General features: G+C 38.7%; 1 protein-coding gene across 5 annotated transcripts in view; it reads right to left on the bottom strand.

Annotated features, from left to right (window-relative positions):
* Positions 1-224: 224 nt before the first annotated feature.
* Positions 225-21,990, bottom strand: part of agtpbp1 (ATP/GTP binding carboxypeptidase 1) — a 46,252-nt gene continuing 24,486 nt past the window's right edge. For 3 of the 5 annotated variants that reach the window (XM_081350050.1, XM_081350049.1, XM_081350051.1), the window contains 12 exons: positions 21,275-21,358; positions 19,327-19,413; positions 19,053-19,201; positions 18,655-18,742; positions 18,409-18,553; positions 17,122-17,272; positions 15,661-15,841; positions 15,233-15,362; positions 15,007-15,138; positions 13,780-13,956; positions 8,007-8,176; positions 225-1,877 (listed from right to left, as the gene is read on the bottom strand). In XM_081350050.1, the coding sequence (XP_081206176.1) occupies positions 1,703-1,877; positions 8,007-8,176; positions 13,780-13,956; positions 15,007-15,138; positions 15,233-15,362; positions 15,661-15,841; positions 17,122-17,272; positions 18,409-18,553; positions 18,655-18,742; positions 19,053-19,201; positions 19,327-19,413; positions 21,275-21,358 (1,669 nt within the window). In that variant the 3' untranslated portion in view covers positions 225-1,702. The remainder of the gene's footprint in view (positions 1,878-8,006; positions 8,177-13,779; positions 13,957-15,006; positions 15,139-15,232; positions 15,363-15,660; positions 15,842-17,121; positions 17,273-18,408; positions 18,554-18,654; positions 18,743-19,052; positions 19,202-19,326; positions 19,414-21,274; positions 21,359-21,990) is intronic. The other 2 variants (XM_081350053.1, XM_081350052.1) reach the window with 1 other exon arrangement.

Raw genomic sequence — 21,990 nt, forward strand, 5'->3', positions numbered from 1 at the left:
AATATTCACACAGAATTATATCTAAAAGGCCATTTCGGTGAGTATCCTAGTAAACACAGTCGTTTATGGCTTAACTGAATGTAAATAGTTGAGAAATAAAACACAGGTGTGTTAGTACTAGATCCATGCAACTCTTAAAGTGACAGCAGCCTAATATTCCTGCTGCGCTGCAGTCTGTTTTAATGTTAACCAAACAACAAAATAACTTTTGTAGCCTACCTTTTAAGGATGAATATAGGCCTATATTTAATTTATACAGCAGTGTTATCTTACATTTGATTACATTATGTACCTGAAAACTACTGTTAGACGTACCCGAAAAGCAATGTTTATTTCATAATCATCTTTGTTCTGTTGTATTTATGTTGGTCTGTTGAACGTTAAATGGATCATTTATACTAGTTTACAAACTTTATTTTAAATGCAAACATTTAGTCATTTAAATACAAGTTAAGTGCAAAATGAAAATGCGACGGATCAGCTTACCTTAGTTGTTTATTACCCATAATTTCAATCAAAGATTGACAAACATTCAAACAACCAAACTATTTTCTCTACCCCATACATCCATACTTTGGCCAACTGCTGACGTCAAACAAACACAAATACAAACAAGCACACTAACACACTGTCGAAATCAAGTTTTACCCCTTTTTTTTTCCAATAGACAAAACTAATAAAATAAATTAAAAAGGCAAAGATTTTCAAAAAAATCATGCACTAATTATACAAATGCAACAAAGAAATATTAACATCTAAATTAAAATACAGAAGCTCTCTCACTTAAAAAGCAAATACAGCCACAAAATGTACTGTGAACACGCACTCCCACGAATACAATACTGATCTAGCACTGCGACGTCATGGTCCTATCAGGACGCCGCAGGAAGCACGGAGGTGAGCGTTCTCGAGAGAATAAGAGTGATGTTACATTCATTAGATTGCATTGTACTGTGAGGCGTTGATTCTATCCTCAGGGTGAAGTTAGGTGACATTGAGGTTCATCATTCAGTATCAGGATTATAGCTCTTAAAGAGATGTAAAGATGGTGTTTTAGGAAACATGGTCATGACCTTTTCTGTTTTCTGTTTAGCACATAACATGTACATTTTGTTTAGCATAACTAATTTAATTCAATGTCTTATTATAGGGACCTATTACATTTACACTTTTTAGATTATGTTTTATTAAAGGTTTCTGTCATTTACTCAACTTCATATCATTGCAAATCTGTATGACTTGTTTCTTTTCTGTGGAACACACTGTGCAACAAGTTACATCTCAGAGGATCTGGACTAGAGCACACAAATCTGCTTTTATAGTGTTTTTTTTTATAGCAGTATGCCATCATTGTATGGAAAAGAGCAGTGTCAACATTCTTCACAACATCTCCTTTTGTGTTCCACGGAAGAATGAAAGTCAAACAGGTTTGGAACGACAAGAGGATGATTTCTATGTAACATTACTTAGAGTGCTATAGCTTGAAAAGCAACTATATTCGTCATGGTCTCAAAAGGACCTTTTGCATTATTATGTTATGTGTGCTCTCAGAAAAGTGGTTTGGTTATACTTATTTAGGTAAGTTTTGTGAACAAGTTCGATGAAGGAGATTAGGAGATTAGGCGAACACAGGTGACACAACACAGGCAAACGACCGGTGAGTTCAGCTAAAGCCTTACACTAAAGTGAGCCTGGTACGATTTCAGTTAAGAGAGTCTTGGTGGCTGAACTCGGAGTCAGAACTGGGGTCCGGGAGAGCATGGTTATCCTGGAGATAGCCTTCAGGATCGGGGTCGTTCTCGTCGTTGCTTTCCGCACTGTAGTCCACTTCCTCCAGGAACGCTGGCTCATCCTCATCCAACACATATGTTGTGTTACTGCAGAAAACACACACGGACACATGGCTGTCATTTCTTATGTCAGCTGAGATGAGTGAGATCTTCTGACAGACACGTACAACAGAACAGTTCATTCCCATAAGTCACATACATCTTACCTCATTTCTATTAACACCGCCTTAATTCGTGAGATTTGGATCTCTTCGGTAATTGCTGTTTGGGCGGTAAAACTCAATGCCTCGACATTAGGGTGTTACTAAGGTGTTCTGGGTTTCTTTCTAGTCCCTGGGTTCTCGCACCTTTTGACTAATGATCTGCCATGACTTTTGTAGGTGTTCATGATTACTGGACAAGGACTTTTAAAATAAATTATTATTCACAAAGAAGTAGTTCTAGAAAATGAAGGTAGTGATGTTGAGCAAAACTAGAATAACAAATACGATATAAATATTGTATTTAAATATACTAGGGGTGTAACGGTACATGTATTCGTACGGATCGTACGGACGTCATGTTTCGGTGCATGCAGTCAGATGAAGAATACAGGCGATCCAAACTCCAATCCAGAAGGGGGCGCATGCGGAAAATGCAATGCTGTTTGCTAACCGCCACAACAGAAGAGCAGAAAAACTATCTATGAACCAACCAGGGGGGTAATCGAGCTCTCGAATTCCGTACCACCCCCGGGGGCCGCCATTGGCTAACAAGCCATCACCTGCTGTTAGCATTCCATTGACTCCCATTCATTTTGGCGACACTTTCACAGCGAGTAACTTTACATCTGAGGCGTTTAAAGACTCCATTTGTGACCAGTCACGGAAAGTAGGGACACAAGTCGGTTCTGGGGCATTTTGAGTTATTCACATATTCTGAAAGTGTAGTATTCAAGCTTTCCAACGATGTATAACACATGGAAATCTGATAATATTTGGAGAAGTTGTGGCCATTTGAAGGTAGGCACTCAAAAAAACCGAAATGGTAGAAATCTGCTTCTAAAGATTGGCAAGTTCTCACGCTTCTGGGAATGACAATAGGGCTCATTTACATCTCATTTAGATAAGTCATACCCCCTGTAAAGCTCCCCCGTCTCCCCCTCCCCCCTGAATGTACCAATTCTACAAATTCTCTAAATAAAACATCTCCAGTTAACTGGCAGAGCATTCATTTAGTTCGTTTTTTAAAGGAGAACTCGGCAACTCTAGCGAACTCTAGTCACTTCTTCGCTGATTTTCCCTTTTGTTGTTGCATGTTTTCCCCACGAGCTCCCCCTACAGCTGTGGGGGGGCGTATATTTCACAACACGGTCGTAATAAACTCACTTGCGGCGGCCTCCTCCCCCTCTCTACCGCTGCTCATGTGCGTTTGTTTTGATCGGAGCAAGCCAACTGTATCGTGTGGAGCTATGTCTACCGAGGTGGGTAATCTGGTAATACATCATACATGCGTGTGTGTTTATGTTGAATTGCCGTAAAGCGATTCGTGTTTCGCGCTCGTTCTCGTTCTCGCTTCTCACGAGACTTCCAATTTCTATTTTGCCGGGATGGTAGTCCCCAAGTTGCAAGGTTGGTTTTCCGCCTGGGAACGCTGGGGGGAGTGGGGAAAGTCACCAATATCACCAGAACAGGTCGTTTAACCATCCAAATGATTTCTAGACAGTTTTATTAAGTTAAAAAAGTTACCAAGTTCTCCTTTAAATAAGATACTAGCGCTGAAATGTGTTTTTTTTTATTTTTTTTTATCAAGTGATCATAGTGCTCGTTGCTGCTGCGATCAGTGGCGCAGATACAGTGTTTACTCGTGTGGCTCGCGCGCACACTGCATTGTATTCACTCGACGCGCGCTTCAATCCGTTGTGGATACTCTCTATTTGTTCTGTTGAAATAACAAAATAATTCAAACGTTTGCATGTCCCTGCTTGATATACAACCACTGATGAACATAATCGTTTTGAAGAGAGAAAAAAAAAAACTTATTCAAGGGCGGATTCGAACTCTCAACCTCTGACACGGCTGGCGAACGCTCTACGCTAATTACATTGGCGGATCTATGTGTTCACACTGACAACATGTATTAGGCTACATCTCATTAAACGACAAATTAAACCCCATGTAAGCTACTATTTAAATCGATTGCTGGACATCGTAATGTTATTGGCGTCCATCTTCACTGAATTTTGAAATCAGATAGAGCCGGCCCGAGCGCTGCATAATAAGTAGCCACGCCGGCTTATTCAGTATGGAAATACACACAGACAATGACACGCCCCCTACTGCGTGCTAGAATCTCCGAAAAACAAGGCAATTTCAACATCAAAATGTACGCTTTTAAATATACCAATACTGCTATCTCAAACATGGAGAGGCTTCTTCGTGATCTCAACTTACAGATTCTGCAAAAAAACGAAAATCACCAATTTTGAAAAAAACCCGCTTCTTTCTCATTTTGCTCGAAAGTTGTGCTGCCGACTTGTGTCCTTGGTTTCCGTGACGGGTCACATTTGTCCATTGTTTATTTCTAAAGAAACACGACAATGCATTAAAGGCTCCATTACCTTGTATCTTACGTTATGGCCCCGTAGAAGCAGTTTTTGTAAAAATAGGCTAACGATTGCGTCATGACCACGCGACTCTCTGGAAATTACCGTATAGACAGGAGGAGAAGCTCGCAGTAAATCGGGGGGACGTGGAGGCTTAAGGTCCAATAAAGTCAAGGGAGAAGCCCATAGAGAGTCATAAAGTTGCTCCTGCTGCTAGCTCATGGACAGCTCCTACTCACACTCTCCATCTCTGCAAGATTCGGAAGGGAATGATTCAGATTTCTCTTGGCACAGCTACTAGAAGACAGACGGGTTGCTCACGTCACATCTACGTCGTCAAGCTCAGTTTGAGTCTGCGCAGTTACAGTACGCTCAGCCATCAGGAAGTGAGTGCTTCTAATTTGCTTCACTTTTCTCCGTTGAAACCTATGGGGTCGTTGTGTCCAGTTTATATACTGTCTATGGAACCAACCCAAAACAAGAGTTCAGATGCACGCAAGAGCTTGCTAGTAGCTTATAGAGTTTCCAATAATTTTTGTCACGTGCTCGTTTTTTTCCGTATTTGTCATCCTAAAAATTCGTCACGCACAGAAACCTTGCACACTGAGGCTACGTTTACACGTAGGTGGCTATTTTCATAAACGGACATTTCACCCCTCTTCGTTTTCAAAAATAACATCGTGCACACGAACCTGTGTATATGCTGTCAAGAGCATGCCAAACCTGTAGGTGGCAGTGTAACGAGAAGCTCAAGCCCACCTTAGCCAATCAGAATCTCGAAAATAGTCACATTCTGTGACGTCGCTACCTAAAACTCCGGTTTTCTCTGTTTACATGCATACGAAGATTTTCAAAATCTCCACTCTGGCCAGAGTTTTTAGAAAGAATCGGTTTCATTGGCGAATCCTCCGTTTGCGTGTAAACGAAGGGCGCAAACGAAGGGAAATGTCTCCGTTTTTCAAAATAACCATGTACGTGTAAACGGGGCCTGAGTCAGATGCGTATTAATTAATCTGTTGCGAAACAATTCTCAAAATAATACAAAATGGAGTCTTTAAGCAGTGAGGATGATGTTGTTGTCCTCTCTCTTCTTAAAAAGAGAAGAAGAAAGAGGAAATATTGGGTCCATCATCCAATTCCTGACATTGCGTAGAAAGAGAGAGTTCGGAAAGTTCCACTGCGGGATTATCCCGAGCGATTCAAAGTTTACAAATTCAAAATGCGAAAAAAGCAAAAAATTGAACCCGATTTGATAATTTTTATGACAAAGAAAGTTTCGGAGGCAGTGTGTAAAGGTCCTTGCACACTGAGTCCGAAATTCGCATCCGAAATTTTCGCACGCTACAAAATAAATACGACCTCACGTTATGTCTATCACGCTTGCACACCACCTCGGAAACTTTCATCCGTCTTAAAAAAATTCAGATCAGGTTCGATTTTCTGCATTTTTCGCATCCGTAGCAAGCATTTTGAATGGTGTTTTGACAATTGACAATGCCACCGACTCACGAATATGAAAAAACACATGCGAAAATTTCGGACTCAGTGTGCAAGGACCTTAAATGTGATTGACACAACGTGAGGTCGTATTTATTTTTTAACGTGCGAAAATTTCAGACTCATGTGCAATGACCTTTACTCTTATCTGTATGAACATAAATGATGGAGTATTTTAAGTTGTTTCCATTGTTATGAGACAAAATCATTTGGAAAATGGGAAGCCTCAGGAGCCGCTTCCCTCGCTGTCTGCTCGTGGAAAGGTGAAGTAGACTCAGATGTATGGCACTTTTTCTCCTTCTCGCTCATCTTTCCGTGATTTCTTGAAAAAGCATAACATTGAACTTTGTGCATCTCCCATTGTCACTGCATGTTCATGAACTCTCACGAGCAAAGAAAATGACATTGTAGGCTACGCACAACACGTTAATTAAACGACATCATCCAGATGTGCCAATCACCGGAACTAGGCAGAAAGACTCTAGGAGTGCAAAAAAATAATCTCTCTACAAGTTTTACCTTTCATTATTCTATTTATTTTGTACTTTTATAACACAAGAGATGCTTTTCAATTTTGTAGCTGATTGTGACCAAATACCTTTTTTATTATTTATCAGCCCTACAAAAAAAAGAGTGCAAGAGTGCATTCTGTTTACGGTTTAGTGCTTAATAATACACTAAAGGAGGCTGTACTGTAGCATCTACCTCAGGGGGACTAAATGCTGATAGGTGGAACAAACTGTAATTTGCACTACTGTCTGTTCAAAATAAGTGAAAAGAAACATAGCATTGGGGATTTGTTGTACCGAACTCATATCAACCCGTGACCCCAAAACCAAGGTACGTACCGATCAGTGACTTCCTTGTACCATTACACCCCAAATATATATTTAGTAAGGCAAATGTATATATATTTGGAAACTGACAAAATTTTCATAATTTTGGCTCTGTATACCGCCAGTATACAGAGTAATAGAATTATATAAATAGAATTAAAATAAATCAAGATAAAATTAAAGTGCAGACTTTCAGATTTAACGGGTTGAACAAAAATATAATTTTACAGATGATGACAAGTTCAGAAATAAAAAATAAAAAATGACCAGATATTTCCAGATTTTCCATGATCTTTGGTGCACTGTGGACCAAGAAACCAGATCCCATCCCCAAGTCTTTATGATATTTGGCTCTCTATATATAGCTCGGGACCCCCCTTCAATGTAAGTCTATGGGATTTCCCACCTCTCCTCGACAAGCCACACAATTTGAGGCATCATTCATGTTTGTAGCAAAACAATGCAGGGACGAGTTACGAGCCACAGTTTAATACTTTAGGTTAGGGGGTTGTTCAAATCTCTAACCCTAAGTTTGAGCTATAATAAATGACGGGTCAATACAACAAAACCAACAAACGACTCCTGTAGGGTAGCGGTCGAAAACCTCATGTGGCGGCAGAGGAGGCATTTCTCAGCATCTCTCTCTCTCTCTCTCTCTCTCTAACACAATAACCTTACTAAGAGTGATGATGGTTTTATGGCCCTCTTGTTAAGTAGTTAAATGGTTTAATGTGTGGTCTGGTGGTTTGGCTGGTTTTAGTGGGTTTTTAATGGTTTTAATGGTGTGAGGGGGAAGAAACTGGATCCAAGTGAGACGGGCTGAGGGGAGGGGGGGCAGACTCAAAGTGGATTAGCGGGCGTTTTGATCAGGTGATTAGATGACTATAATGAGCAGAGTGCTTCTCTCTTCACTCAAGTGCGCTGAGCCCCATTTGACTGACATCTCCTCAAGTGGTGCCGGCCATTAGAAGAGGGCTGCAAGATCGTGTGTGTGTGTGTGTGTGTGTGTGTGTGTGTGTGTGTGTGTGTATGTATGTTATTATCCATTACAGAAATACACAAGTTGGGAGGGGCCGAAGTATGTTCCCAAGAAGCTTCTAGAATCTAGAAGCTTCTGACATCATGGACATCAGGGCTATTATTGTTCTGAACATTGTGGGCTTCGAGCTGCTTAATGTTGTATTGAAACTTGATACGGCAGCTGTTGCGTCTTCTACGATTTGTGCTGGTTCATGCGGGAGCACAATAACAGGACGTCCCTGAGCTGGATATGGTCGTTGTGCTGGTGTGTGTGTTTACCTGGTAATGTTGGGGATGCTGCGTGTGTCTATCAAGTCGTTCTCCATGTCCAGTAGATGGGAGTTGTGGTTGTGGAGCTCCAATGGGGACGTGAAGCGTCTTAGCCTTAGCAGAGCCAAACAAAACTGAGCGCCCATTTCCTCCAATTCATTTGTCCCGATCTGGAGACCCTGCAAACACACACACACAGATCCCAAGTTACAAGGACTTTTTGTACAGTATTAGTTTGCAAAATGACATCTGGTTCACATTCATTAACTGTGTGTGTCACGTCTGTGATTTCATGTACTGATACAGACAGCATTGGGTTCTTTAGATTTTACTAAAATGGGAGTGTGTATTGTCTGTGTGTGAGACACGATGAATTATATAAATAAAGCATTATGTATATAAAATTAAGGGAAGGAATTAATTTAATTAATTGCATAAATAGACATACATAAATCCCGTAGAATATCTAGGCAGGTGGAGCTGGGATAGGTGGAGGGGTTCAGAGTAAATGAAGGACTAGCTTACAGCAAACAATGAACCAGAACAGTTCAATGTAGAGCAAGCAATCTCATTGGCTGCAGGATCATCAGAGACCAATCCGCTTGTTCGGCTCCCTAGATAAAACTCAGGAGTCGGGACCACCCTTCAGTGTAACTTAAGTTAAGCTCAGCATCTAGCATTTGTGGCATAATGTTCATTTACACACAAAAAAAATATTTTAACTTGTCCCTCCTTTTCTTAAATAATAATAATAAAAAAAAAAAAACACACACAAAAAAACAAATCGAGATTAGTCAGGCACTTACCATGGAATTGGGGGCCAAATTCTGGAAGGCTTATATGCAGAAATGTGAAGCTTATGATATTATAAAATCACTTAGATTAATTCTTCTATTATATCTTGTGCATTATTTGAGCTGTAAATTTGCAATATCAATTTTATTGATGTTGTAGGATTTAGGAGCTATGTTGCCATGGCAATAAAGTTGTAGAATTGTAAATATCATCACTCATAAAAGGTATACAAGTGATTTTGTCACAGTAAAATCAAGTCAACAAGCATATTGTTTATTTCTTGTGTGGTTGTGCCAATACACAGAGTATTTAAATATTTATGAATTGGCCCTATTCACTTCTATTGTAAGTGCCTCACTGTAACCCACAGCTTTTTCTTTTTTCTTTTAGAAGGCAGGACAAATCTTGAAATAAATATTTGTGGAAATCAACATTTTGCTAGAATTTGCTGGCTTAACTTATATTGAACACCGAAGCCAACTTCATTTATTTTTTCACCTGGAAAGTCAGGCAAGGTAAAAATCAAAACAAAATTATTCGATTATTATAAATTATCGAAGCTATTATAGAAGCTTGTTTCCGCCACGGAAAAAATAAAGGTAATTGTGACTATTTATCCCCCAATTCAGACGTTTTTTTTTTTTTTCACTCACAATTGTGAGTTTATATCTTGCAATTTATACCTTTTCCCCACAGAATTCTGTTTTTGTTTTGCAATGGAATAAAGAAATAAAAAAGGTAATTGCAACTTTTATTTCACAATTCTGCCTTTTTTTGCAATTGCATACAGTATATCTCACAATTCAGACTTTTTTTCTGACTTTTTCCCCCTCAGAACTGTGATATAAACTGATAAAAATAAGTCACAATTATGTTTTTTTTTTTCGTGGCAGAAACAATTAAGATTCAATATTAAATAAGCAGTTTATAAACAATATTTTTTAAAAATTCCTAAAATTTGTTTTAATAAAAATCATATTTGGAATAATCGGATGTGTCTGTGGAACTAAAACCGTGTCCGTGCATTACTCGTGCACACAGGTGGTTTTTATCAGTCTTCCTGGAAGCAAAGTATCATGTTTACAATGCACTGGGATGATACACTGAGCGGTTCAAGGGAAGAACTAATCATTGGATTGAAAGTTGTGATTAATGGCATCAAATCTTTAAAAGGGTTTTGTTTGAGTCACTTAGAAGCAAGTAAACTACACATCAGCTTTGTTTTCTGGGTTTTGTCTGTGAAGAAAACAGCACTTTGGGCAGAAATTCACAATATTTACACACAATTTTCTGTTGTCTTCTGTACAACTGTTCACAGAGAACAAGCCAGAATAAGCCAGTATTAAATTGGGTAACACTTTATTTTACAGTGTCCTTGTTACATAAGTTACATGTACTTACCATAGTAATAACAGTAAATTATGCATAATTACATGCAACCAAACCCTAATCCTAACCCTATAGTAAGTAGTACATGTAGTTAATTAATATTACTCAGTACTTAAATATATAATTACACTGTAACAATGAAAAAATAAAATAAAGTGAAACCTTAAATAGTTTTTTTTAATGTGGTTTCTTCGAAAGGAGAATATGGACTAGGGAAAAGAGGGCAACTTGGCATGTCAATTATACCAAGTCGCCAATGCCTTGACCAATACGCCATTTCATGTTGCATTTTTATTGGCTAGTCAGTAGACGTAGGTCGTAGCAGCAAACACACTGTCAGAATATTATCGCAGGCCATCTTTGGTCACAAGACCGTGACAATGGCCGTCTTTGAACCTCTCTCACTGTATGATGTAGGACCGTTTTGGAGCCACGACCACAGAAATCGCCATGATTGGTCATCTTTCATCTCGGACAGCTCAAAATCACACAGTTTACATTAGAGAATATACAGAAAGAAGCTTCTTCAGCCATGTTACTTGAACTCACAGAGACGCCATTATGTGTCCTACAGACAGAAGACTGTGAGTCACTGTCAGAGACCTGAGACTGCTGCATCTTTCACAGATGGTCTATAGCGCCATCTACTGTTCACATTCATCATGACAACCTGTCATTTTATATTTACTGACATTTTATCATCAAGACAGTTATAAAAACAAGTAGAGGTCATCGCCTTTGACAATTGAAACCATCTGTTTAGATCTCGTGTGACAGTGTATTTGCAGCTTTAAATCTGAGCAAATCTGTAACAAATTTTGTTTCTTGGACACCAATGTCTTGATTAAGATGTGGCATTAAAAAATGCTAGTGCTTCAACTAATAACATTTAAAAGGCGTAATTGAACAGGCCATGCTTACTTTAAAACTGCTCCGTGAACTTTTATTCCCTTTTCCCTTTTTTAACAGGGTTGAGAAAAGTAAAAAAGAACGGTTGTAATGTTGAATCCCAAAACAGAATTTAGAACTGTAGATGCTTCACACAGAATAAAATATTGAGATCTTTTAAGAATTTTGTTTATGACTTTGCGCGCCTTTATTAATTATTAAAAAATACACAAATTAATATATAAAATTTCTTTTTGACTAGTTCTCTTTGGCCAAATTAGAAATGTTTCTCCTGCACTTTTGAATCATAGCCATGTCTCATGAACCAGAGACACGTTTCAACATGTTAATCAGTTGTTCCCCTCTTTCTCCTTTAAAAGTCAATCCGTTTCCGCTCCCAAGGCATCATCCAAGAGAAATGTGCTCACTATACTGACACCAAAAGCGCCCAGTGACGAGGTGGAACAATTAAACAAAAAACATGCTAGATACCAAAACACCCTACATTTAACATTTACACTCTTAAAAATAAAGGTTCTTTATTAGCATCTATGAAGAACCTTTGACATCTATGGAACATTTTCATTGCACAAAAGTTTCTTTATAGTAGAAAAAAAAGGTTCTTTAGATTACTAAAACGGTCTTCACACAAAGAAAAAAAAAATGATTCTTTTAAGAGCTTTCACTGAAAGGATCTTTGGGAAATCAAAAATGGTTTATTTATGACATTGCTGCAGAAACACCATTTTGGAACCTTTATTTTTAATATATATATAAAACCAAGTTGTAGATTATTTCTCTAAATTTCTTTAAAAAACAATATACTATCTGTCAGTGTTAACTATTAAAGAAGAACCACATCTTCCATATTTCATTTCTGGTTTAAAAATAGAAAAATTAATGGACACGAAAAGTACACGGACCAAAATAGCATTGTCCTTTCAATTTGGATGAAAAAGCTTATGAAGTGACTAAGAGACCAGAGTAAACAGATCTGAATCTAGACAAACTACATAATTGCAGTTGTGTTATTTCTAGGGTTGCAATATTCCAGGGAATTAACGGGAATAAACTGGAAATTTGCTAAATTGCAAGTTAGCCTATAACAGGAAACTTAAAGGAATAGTTCACTTCAAAATGAAAATTCTGCCATCATTTACTCACCCTTGTTGCTTCAAACCTGTATGAAGTTCTGCACAAAAGAAAATATTTTGAAGAATGTTGGTAACCAGACAGTTGATGGGCCTCATTGACTTCCACAGTATTTCTTTTTCCTACTATGGAAGTCAATGGGGTCCATCAACTGTCTGGTTACCAACATTTTTCAAAATATCGTCCTTCGTGTCCACCAGAAGAGAGAAATTCATACAGGTTTGAAACAACTTGAGGGTGAGTAAATGATGACAGAATTTTAATTTTTAAGTGAACTATTCCTTTAAATGTAGCTAAAAAAATAAGAATAAAAAAAGAAACATCTTGCAGCATAATTTTGGTTTAAACAACCAGAATGCAAATTCAGTTGAAATGCTACCCTGCGAATTCCTCAATCACATGCACACAGCAACATTTATAAATCAGGCCCTGGTCGCTCTGGAATCAGAGGACTTTTTATTACTTTTGTGGGTTTTTTATATTTCCAAAAAGCCTCAGCTTAACTTCCCATGAAAATAACTTTTCCACCCCTTTGCAAAATGTAATAGATTTGGCGACTTGAACTGTTATTCTATAATGTAGAAACGTCAAAAGAATGAGTAGATACGGTCGAACTTGTTTCTCGTCATTTCTCTGGTATTAGGGACACCAAGCTGATTTTGGACAGGCTACGAGTATAATCATTTCCACTTCCACTTCAAAGATGTTTTGACTTGCGGGATTGCAAAAAGGCTTACAGCATTCTTCTAGAACAAAATAACTGGTGAAAAGATTACTCATATCATTCATATCAGTAAATACACAGCTATTTATGTGTGAAAAGACTAAAAAACATTAACCTTGGGTTATGAAACCCAGCCAGTCTGAATTACAGTGCCAAATGAATCAAGTGAGAATGGCTACCACGGGTTAAAGCATGGCATCTCAGAAGGCTGAATTTTATCACAAACGGAGCTGTTGTTCATTCCAGCAGAGAACCGCCCTGCCAAGACCTTGTCATATCAATAGATAGTTTAATCTCACCCACACAGAAAGCCAAGAACCTTGATGTCAGACTGACCAACATTTATTTGCACCCCAAATATGAACCACAGTTAAAACTGATCATGTGTTAGTCATTAAAATTTTTCTTGTCATTTTTATTTAATTTTATTTCCTCAGCATTCACACGGGGTTACAGTGTTTTATATTTTGAACGTTTCTTGTCTCTTTGTTTAGTATTCCCACACCCTGTGAGAAATGAATTTCCATGGCGATTACAAGATAACGGCAAAAACAATAAGAGCAAGGCCAGAAACATACTTTACACAAGTACACAAATCACCGCGTTTTGAAGTTGGTTACATAATTTGCAATGCATCAATGCGTAAATCCATTATTGGTCATTTATTTCCTACATGTACTTTTGTTCTTTATCTGGTGTTGTTTTTATCTGATATTCCTAGTAATTTTCAGAAGAACTCATTTTCTACCAGCAATCTCAGAAATATTTAGAAGTTTTAAAAAATAAAAGGTTATGTTAAGGTAAAGTTTGTGTGTAAAACTAACCAGCCCTCACCTTGTATTTGCCCTGGTCACAGCCACACAGGGTGCTCTCCATGGTGTAACTGCGCTGCACCCCGATCTCTCTCCAGACCACCACACGCGCCGTGGCTTCTTTAGAGCGTTCAACTACAAAACTGCAGCTGGACAGGCTGAACGCTGGAGCCATCTGAGACAGCAGCTTAGGCAGAGTCTAAAACACAGGACAAGTGGCTTTTACATTCAACTTATTTACATGACAAAATCAACACTGATAAAGAGTAAACTATTCTGCCTTTTTACATGTTCAACATTCTTTAGTGTGTAATGTTGCTGTTTGAGCATTGGGTTTGGGTTTGGGTTTGCAAATTTCCAAAACACAAAGTCACTCCAAAAGGATTTATTCTCTATATCAGTGTTTCCCAACCCTGTTCCTGGAGGCACACCAACACTACACGATATCAAACACACCTGATTCAACCCATCAGCTCAATAGTAGAGATTCCAAGACCAGAAATATATGGGTCAGATAAGAGAGACATCCAAAATGTGCAGTGTTGATGTGTCTCCAGGAACAGGGTTGGGAAACACTGCTCTATTATCAGTGTCACTGTTTCTGAACTCCCTGATACGCCTCATTGTAGTCTTGAGTTTTCTTCCGGGAACGAACACCTCACAATATTCCGCATTTAAATCATTCCCGCCCAAGACAAACAGAAAATAAAAAACAAACAGGTGTTTTTTTAAACATTCATGCATGAAAACCTGTTCTAGAGCCTCAAAACAATATCAAGACTTTGTAAAAGGGCATAACAGGTCATAAACCTATGAAAAAAAGGGCATAAATATTGTAAAAAAATTACAATTCTGTCATTTACTCGCCATGTCATTTCAAGATCATATCTTTCTTCTGTAAAAAGAAGATTGTTCAGTTGTTTTTGTCCATATTATGAATGTTAATAGAACCCAAAACTTTTAAGCTCCAAAGATGACACGAAAGTGTAGCATGAATTTAATACATACAAAAACATTTACCAATATCTTCTTTTGTAATGTGCAAAAGCATTTCCAATTTTCGTGTAATGTGTAAATGTGGGCATTACATGTGAATAACCCAATTTTTCCTTTTTTTTTCCATAAATGGTCTGAATGGACAGAGGGAGCTGTGTGTTGTGAATGTCAGAATATAGCTGTGTATATATAATAATACATCCAACTTGCCAAAAAGATGGCAATAAAAGATTTAAGTGTGCAGATGTGTTACCCTGTATCCAAGGTCCTCTTGTAGGTCAACAGTGCTGGTGTTCACATTGGTCTGCCACACCGTCTCCTTAATACTACAGCCGTACATGAAAACGTTCTTCTTTCGTGAATGGCCGTGATAGTCGCAGAACACCTAAACGCACACAGTTAACAGACAAACACACACTGTTAGTGTCATTAAACAGTTTAAACCGAGTTCTCTCCTCTACAGCATTATGCTCTCTCACCAGTGGAGTTCTTCCTGTAGCTCTGAGGTACTGCAGGAGACTCTTGGAGTGGTAGATGGTGGGATGAAGCTCGGTGTTGGGGTTCTGCCACTGTCTGTTCAGATCCTCCCCACTCAGAGAACAACGATGACTACAATGTGACCATAAAGAAGATTGAAATATGCGATTACAGATAAAGTTCATGAAGAAGTATTGCCGTTTCTAATATTGGTAACACTGCGTGATAACTTTCATTAAGAGTGTTAACAAACAGTATCATAATATCTGCATCATTTTTAAAATGCAATATATTTTCCTGCCCATATCATACATGTATTACATTTTTTTAAATAATATGATAATAAAAATCATTGGTTTGTGCTGTACTAATGATGAAGGAACATTATCAACATCTCCTGCGGAGGTGATTTTGTTGTTTGCTGACATACTTTCCGTTGATGACCCCGTCAGGGTTGAGCATGGGGATGATTTTGAAGATGTAGTTCTCTCGTAGACTTTGGGCTTGAGGACTGCAGCTCATGAGAAACTCCAGAGTGCCCTTCATCACCCAGCTAGAGTTAGTCTCTCCAGGATGAACCCGCGCAGACAGAAACACCACTGGACGGCTTCCTACAAACACACACATTACAGCATTGCTGAGCGAGTCACACTCATTCACCGAGACTGAAACGACAATCACTGTGTGCATGAGAGAATGCGTGAAAGAGAGCCTGAGTGAGTTCATGCACAGGGAGTGCTGCTAAGGTGCATGTAAGAGCATGTGACGAGTGCTTTCAAGAATGCATGCATAAGAAAGTGCATGTGAGAGTGTTGATGAAAGAGCGTGCATGAGAGGTGGAAATGACAATCGAACTAGGATCCATGTGATGAGAGAGCATGACGGCATGTATGTAAGAGAGGCAAAAAAGGTGAATGTGAGAGCGCTTGGTAGCGTGTTTAAGTGTGAGCATGTGACTGTGCATGCATGCATGTCAGCAGGCATGCAAAAGTGCATGACAGTGTTCGTGACACTCGTGTGTTGTATGACATAAGCGGGAGTGCATACCAGAGTGTACGTATATTAGAAAGTCTATTTGAGCATGTGCATGTGAGAGCGTTCATGAGAGTGAGTGCATGTGAGTGTGCATAAGGAAGCATGTAAATGTTTATGAGAGTGAGTGCGAGTGTGCATAGGGATCCGATGTGAGCGTTCATCAGAGAGAGTACGCATAAGAACACGTGACAGCGTTCACGAGAGCGTATCCATGTGAGTGTTCATCAGAGAGAGTGCATGTTGAGCATAGACAAGGACACATGTGAGTGTGTTCATGAGTCAATGCATGTGTGTGCATGAGGATGCATGTTCATTAGAGTGAGTGCATGTGAGGTTGCATGAGGAATCATATGAGAGAGTTCAGTAGAGCGTATGTGAGCGTGCATGAGGACACGTGAGAGAGTGCACGAGCATGCATGAGGATGCATGTGGGATTGTTCATTAGAGAGTACATGTGTGCATGCATGAGGTTGCATGAGCGAGTGAGAGTGAGAAATGAGAAACTCTTTTTTCATGAAAGTGAGAGCTAAAGAGTGTGTAAGAATGCATGTGAGTGTTTTTATGAGCGTGAGAGTGAGTTTATGTGATTCGTGAGAGTGAGTGCATTTAAGAGTACACGCTGCTTCTTACCCACTAAACCAGGGGTTCAGTTCCATCCTTACTCCAACACAATATACCTGCAGTTTTAAAATAAGCCTGAAGGACTTGATTTGCTGGATCAGGTGCGTCAAATTAGGGTTGAAGCTAAACTCTGCAGGGCTGTGGCCTTCCAGGAACTGAGTTTGGCACCCCTGCACTAAACTGATTGCTATGGCTGTATGTTTATCAGTGATGTTCCTGTGTGTGTGTCACATACTGAACTGGCTGATATGTTCATTGCTGGAGGATTCTGGCATGGCTGTGATGGTGAGCAGGGGACAGCTGTTTCCTCCCAGCGTTTCACACAGATCCTCCTGTCTGTAGTAGATCTGAGGAGTACTCAAAGCACTCAACTTCTGCAGATGCATCTACACAAATGAGGAACAAAATCAAACTGAATCCTACTATATATCATGCAAGATTAGGATGATGGTAAAATCAAGGTATATTGAAAATATCATGCCATGGGGGCAGATTTACTGAACAGGGGAAATTAGTGTGAGAGTGAGCAATTCCAAAACAGCGCAAATGGTAGTGTAAAGTTCTGCGCATGATCTACTGACCACACGCAAATTAAAGAACACGGACGCAGCCGGATCATTTCCACAATGACCAACTCAATCTACCAGTTGGCGTCTGGTTTAAGACGTGCTTTTTTGGGACGGTAAATAATGGCGCAAACACCGGTAAATTGACGAGCGCAAACCTTAGTAAGTCAACTTGCATGATTCATTTAAATACTCTCCTCCTATAAATTTTGCGCATGAAAGGGAAACTCCTACAAATGCATATGCAATAAGGTCAGCCGCAAAAATAACCCTGTCCATGTCTTTCAGTGCTAATTTTTCACAGCGTGTCTTTAGTAAATCCTGACAGTAGTTTTCTAATGACAAAAGAGGGTTTGCGCTGGCACAAGCTGTTAGTAAATCTGGCCCCATATGTCCCCTGACGGTATCCATTTTCTGGTCAATTTGTCACCTTTATTTCTGAAGTTTGCATGCTTACAGGGCTAATATTGCCACATTAAAAAAGTTGGAACATGCACACTAAACCACTAGTCCACAGTGCCAACAGTAATGCTGAATGTTAAGGTAAAGGACAAGCAGTCAGTCTGTTGAAACGACAAGAGCGCACAAGTGTTTTTTTCTTAATATCAAGTTCTCCTGTTGTTCAGTTTACTATTTGACTCAAGGTAAGGCTATTTTCGATTCTCTGCTTATTTTTATTTTATGCTGTATTTTATTTATACGCGTTCCTACTTTAAATAACAGCCGCGTCTGAAAAGTATTGCAGTTTGAATTTTATTACACTTAAGTACTAGTTTCGATTCCGCCCATTTACAGTACAACTGTAACCAGCAAAGTACATCATTTTAGTACATATAGAAGTATGTGAGTTGAGGAATACTATTTAAAAAACTAATGTGCTTCTTGATAAGACACATTCAGGCATTACTGTACATCAACTGTTGCATCAATTAAAGGAGGGTACATTTGTGTAGTACCTTCAGCATCGAGTAGGTGTATGGATAATGATAGGCAAAGTAGCAAACATCATCTTTGTGCTGAAAGGTCACAGTGAAGGTCATGGTGAAGTATGATTTGCCCTTTTGCCCTCCGGCTGCAATGGAGCTTCGTGAGAAATGATTCCTAGATGATAAGAATAGAGGTGAATGCATGACAACCCACAAATCAAAGTACTTTTACAGGCTGTAATACAATGATATAAAACATAAAGGGTTGGTACTGACTTGTAGTAGCAGATGTCTGATCCTGTTCTGACCCATTGGGGCCTGCCATTGATGGCATCCTGTACAGAGTACATGAGCACCTGCATACCTGTCACATCATAGAAAAAACCAGCAGGCAAAATCAGACAAAAACCTGACAGTCACACTCTGACTTTAAAGATGGCTAGAGATGGGTTGACTAAGTGCATTTAAGTAGCTGAATACTATACAACATCCAAACATACTCTGCATAACACAATGACATTCTAGCACATTCATAACACAAAATACTTTAGCACTGAGTTACTTAATAATCCAGTTTAATGGCACAGATGTGAATGGCGATGGTTTCATTCAAATGTCTGTGTTTGTGTACTAGAGTAGAGTATGTTTCTGGACTAATGCTTGAAATGACCCACCATAATTGAATTGGCTGTTAGACTTCTCACAGTTGATTATATTGAATCGATAACGAACTCCAGGACGCATATTTCCCACCTCGAAATAGAACCACTGGTGATAGTGATTACTATTTATGTCAGAGTTCAAGATCAAGTCATACTCAAACCTGCCGATAGAAAAAGGCAATACACAGAACAGAAAAATAAGAAACAGCTTCTTCATTTTATGAAAAGCACATTTATAAAACAACAACAACAACAACAACAACAAAAAAGCTTATTCTGCACATACTTTCTGACTTGCATTGCTTTCCGTAGGTTTCCAGACTCAAATTTAGAGTTGAACTTGAGAGACTCCCCATTGTCAATAACTGGACAACTGAAAAGACAAATACATTTACATTGATGATTCACATATTTTGAATAACTCAAAAAAACAAACAAAGACAATCTGGGTGTGTATAAAACAATAAATATGGTCATATCTGTGATATTCCATAAAACCTGAGCAATTAGTTAACTAACCAGTGTTGACCGATATATACCAGATGATAAAATAAATCGGTGTTATACTATGAATGAATCTGATTTATGTACAAACATTCAAAGGTGTGCAATTATTTTCAGGGAAACATATCAAGACCACTTTCATTAAAATAGGCAAAATAATCAAAAGCTATTAGGACTTTTTGGAATTTCATTACAAGCTTTAACCAGAAGTTGGCGCTTTCTTGAAACTTTATGAGTATCTTTAGGGCATGGAGCCAATGACCCATACTTAGTTTCATAACGATACGCTAATGCATTTGTAAATTACAGCATTTAAATTTAAAGTTTAAAATGGCTGATATGGGAAAATTGGATTCCATTTGACACTGTATGCAGTACCGAATCTAACAAGACCACTTTTATGATTTTTAGGCAAACTGTTCAGAATTTAAACAAAAAAATAATAATTTCTGAATATGTCCTAACCAGCTGTGCTGAAATGCTGCATGTAGCGATTCTATTGTCCCGAAATCAATGTTTTTTTTTAATAGGGTTTTGGTTGAATGTCTGAAATAAGGTCTGTGGTGAACAAGCTCAAGACAATTTCACGTTTTATTCTCCCACATAAAATACATCAGTATTACCCCACTCGTGATTTTGCTGTTTCGTATCTTGAAAAAGGCGGTTGCTAACAAGTGGCTAAATGGGACTACAGAGGCTGTCGAGGACATTAAACCTCATCGCGCTGAACAGGTAAACTCAGTCCGCTTTTACAGCATCATTATGCTTCAAATTGTGCTCTTATAAACTAGTCTAACTGAAACGTTCTGGGAAAATGTTTTTAGATAAAAACTGAAAAAGTTGTCAGAAGTTTAGTGATGTTGAAGTTTAGTGATGTTTTTCTATCAGCAGAAGTTGAAGTCATGGGACCGTGGTGTACTGTAGTTCGTTTATAGCCTACCTTACTTCTGGCAACTATGTTTAGGCTTCTAAATTAATATAAGTTGTGTTCATCTGTGATAATTATCTTGACGGCCAAAACTGGCAAGTATCATAAACTTTTGCTGATCACAGAGATTGTTTTTAGCGATAATCCAAAAGCCTAAGGGAAAAAGCCTTTTGTCGAGGGAACCAAGCATGATGCTAACTGCCGGATGCGAGGAGGAGAAACGTCCTCCTCTGAACTAAAGACAGTGTCTAATTGGTCAGAACTTATCCAGGAGGCTGGACAAACTTTTGAGTTTAAAATCTTAGGACACGAACAAAGATTTAGAGTAGACATACAGACGACGATTCAGACCAGACATGTAGACGAGTAGGCAAAACACTGCAGATGAAGATCAGAAGAACATGGGTTAAACAATTTCTTTCAAACCATCTAATACTCTCGTCTCACTTTTCTTTCTCTTACTTAGTTTCTTTTCTTTTCTGTTGAGAGTCTCGGTACTAAGTTAAGTTTTGCTGTACAGTTTAAGTCAACGATTCCACAGCAAAACTGCTGATCTATTAGCACGTTACCGTGCTAATAAATTGTGTTTTCACTATAGTTTGGATATTAATATCCGCTGTAGAGCTGATAGTTCAAGTGAACGCTGAACGAGTCATTTGTTCAGCCATAAAATAAGTGATTCTTTCAAAATTCCCAATAAATTAATTAATAATTCCCTTTGAGCTAAATTGACCCATTTCCCTTACAATAGCAAGACAGTTTACTTCTGTTTCAGACACTCCTCTAAAAATTGCACACTGACCTCTGATTGTCCAAGTCATATACAACTTTATCGATGATGTCACTGGGGTGAATGAGCCTCTCAATATCCTGGAAGATCTTCATTCTGTTGAAAAAAATTATGTTTCAAAAGTGTAAATTCTGTCATCATTTACTTACACTTGTAACTTTTTGTTTTTACCATGGAGCACAAAATGAGACGTTCTAAATAACGTTCTTTTCCACACAAAACATTCATCGAGTTAAAGGGATACTTCACCGATTAGCATTAAGCTTTCTATCAGTAGAAACCCGGTAGTATTTTCGAATGACCGTGCTTCCCTCCCTCATGTCTCCCTGAGACGAGAGATGTCTGGAAAAAACCCTGAGATGATGCTGACCCGTCATCTGAGGCTTTTTTGGCCAGAGGCGAAAGACTTCACGATAAAACGGCGTCTTTTCAGTTTCGGGTCAACTAGTAGCCTAGTTGTATCATTTCTTCCGATACTGCCCTCTGTAACCGGTAGGCATGGCAAGTGCATTCTGGGAGTTGTTGTCTTTCACCCACATGAGCCAAAAATACATTTTCAGGCTTTTCTCAGTCTAGAAGGCACCAACTTCTAAAATAATTTCCCATTTCTACTACATAAATGACCCAATTTAAAGGAACACTATGTAGCTTTTCAACCTTCATAATATATTTCCAATTTACAATAGGTCAAATGACACGTCTGCCATAGACTGACGGGGTCTGTATCG

This window comes from Scardinius erythrophthalmus (genome assembly GCF_964197995.2).
Source record: "Scardinius erythrophthalmus genome assembly, chromosome: 20".
NCBI lineage: Eukaryota > Metazoa > Chordata > Actinopteri > Cypriniformes > Leuciscidae > Scardinius > Scardinius erythrophthalmus.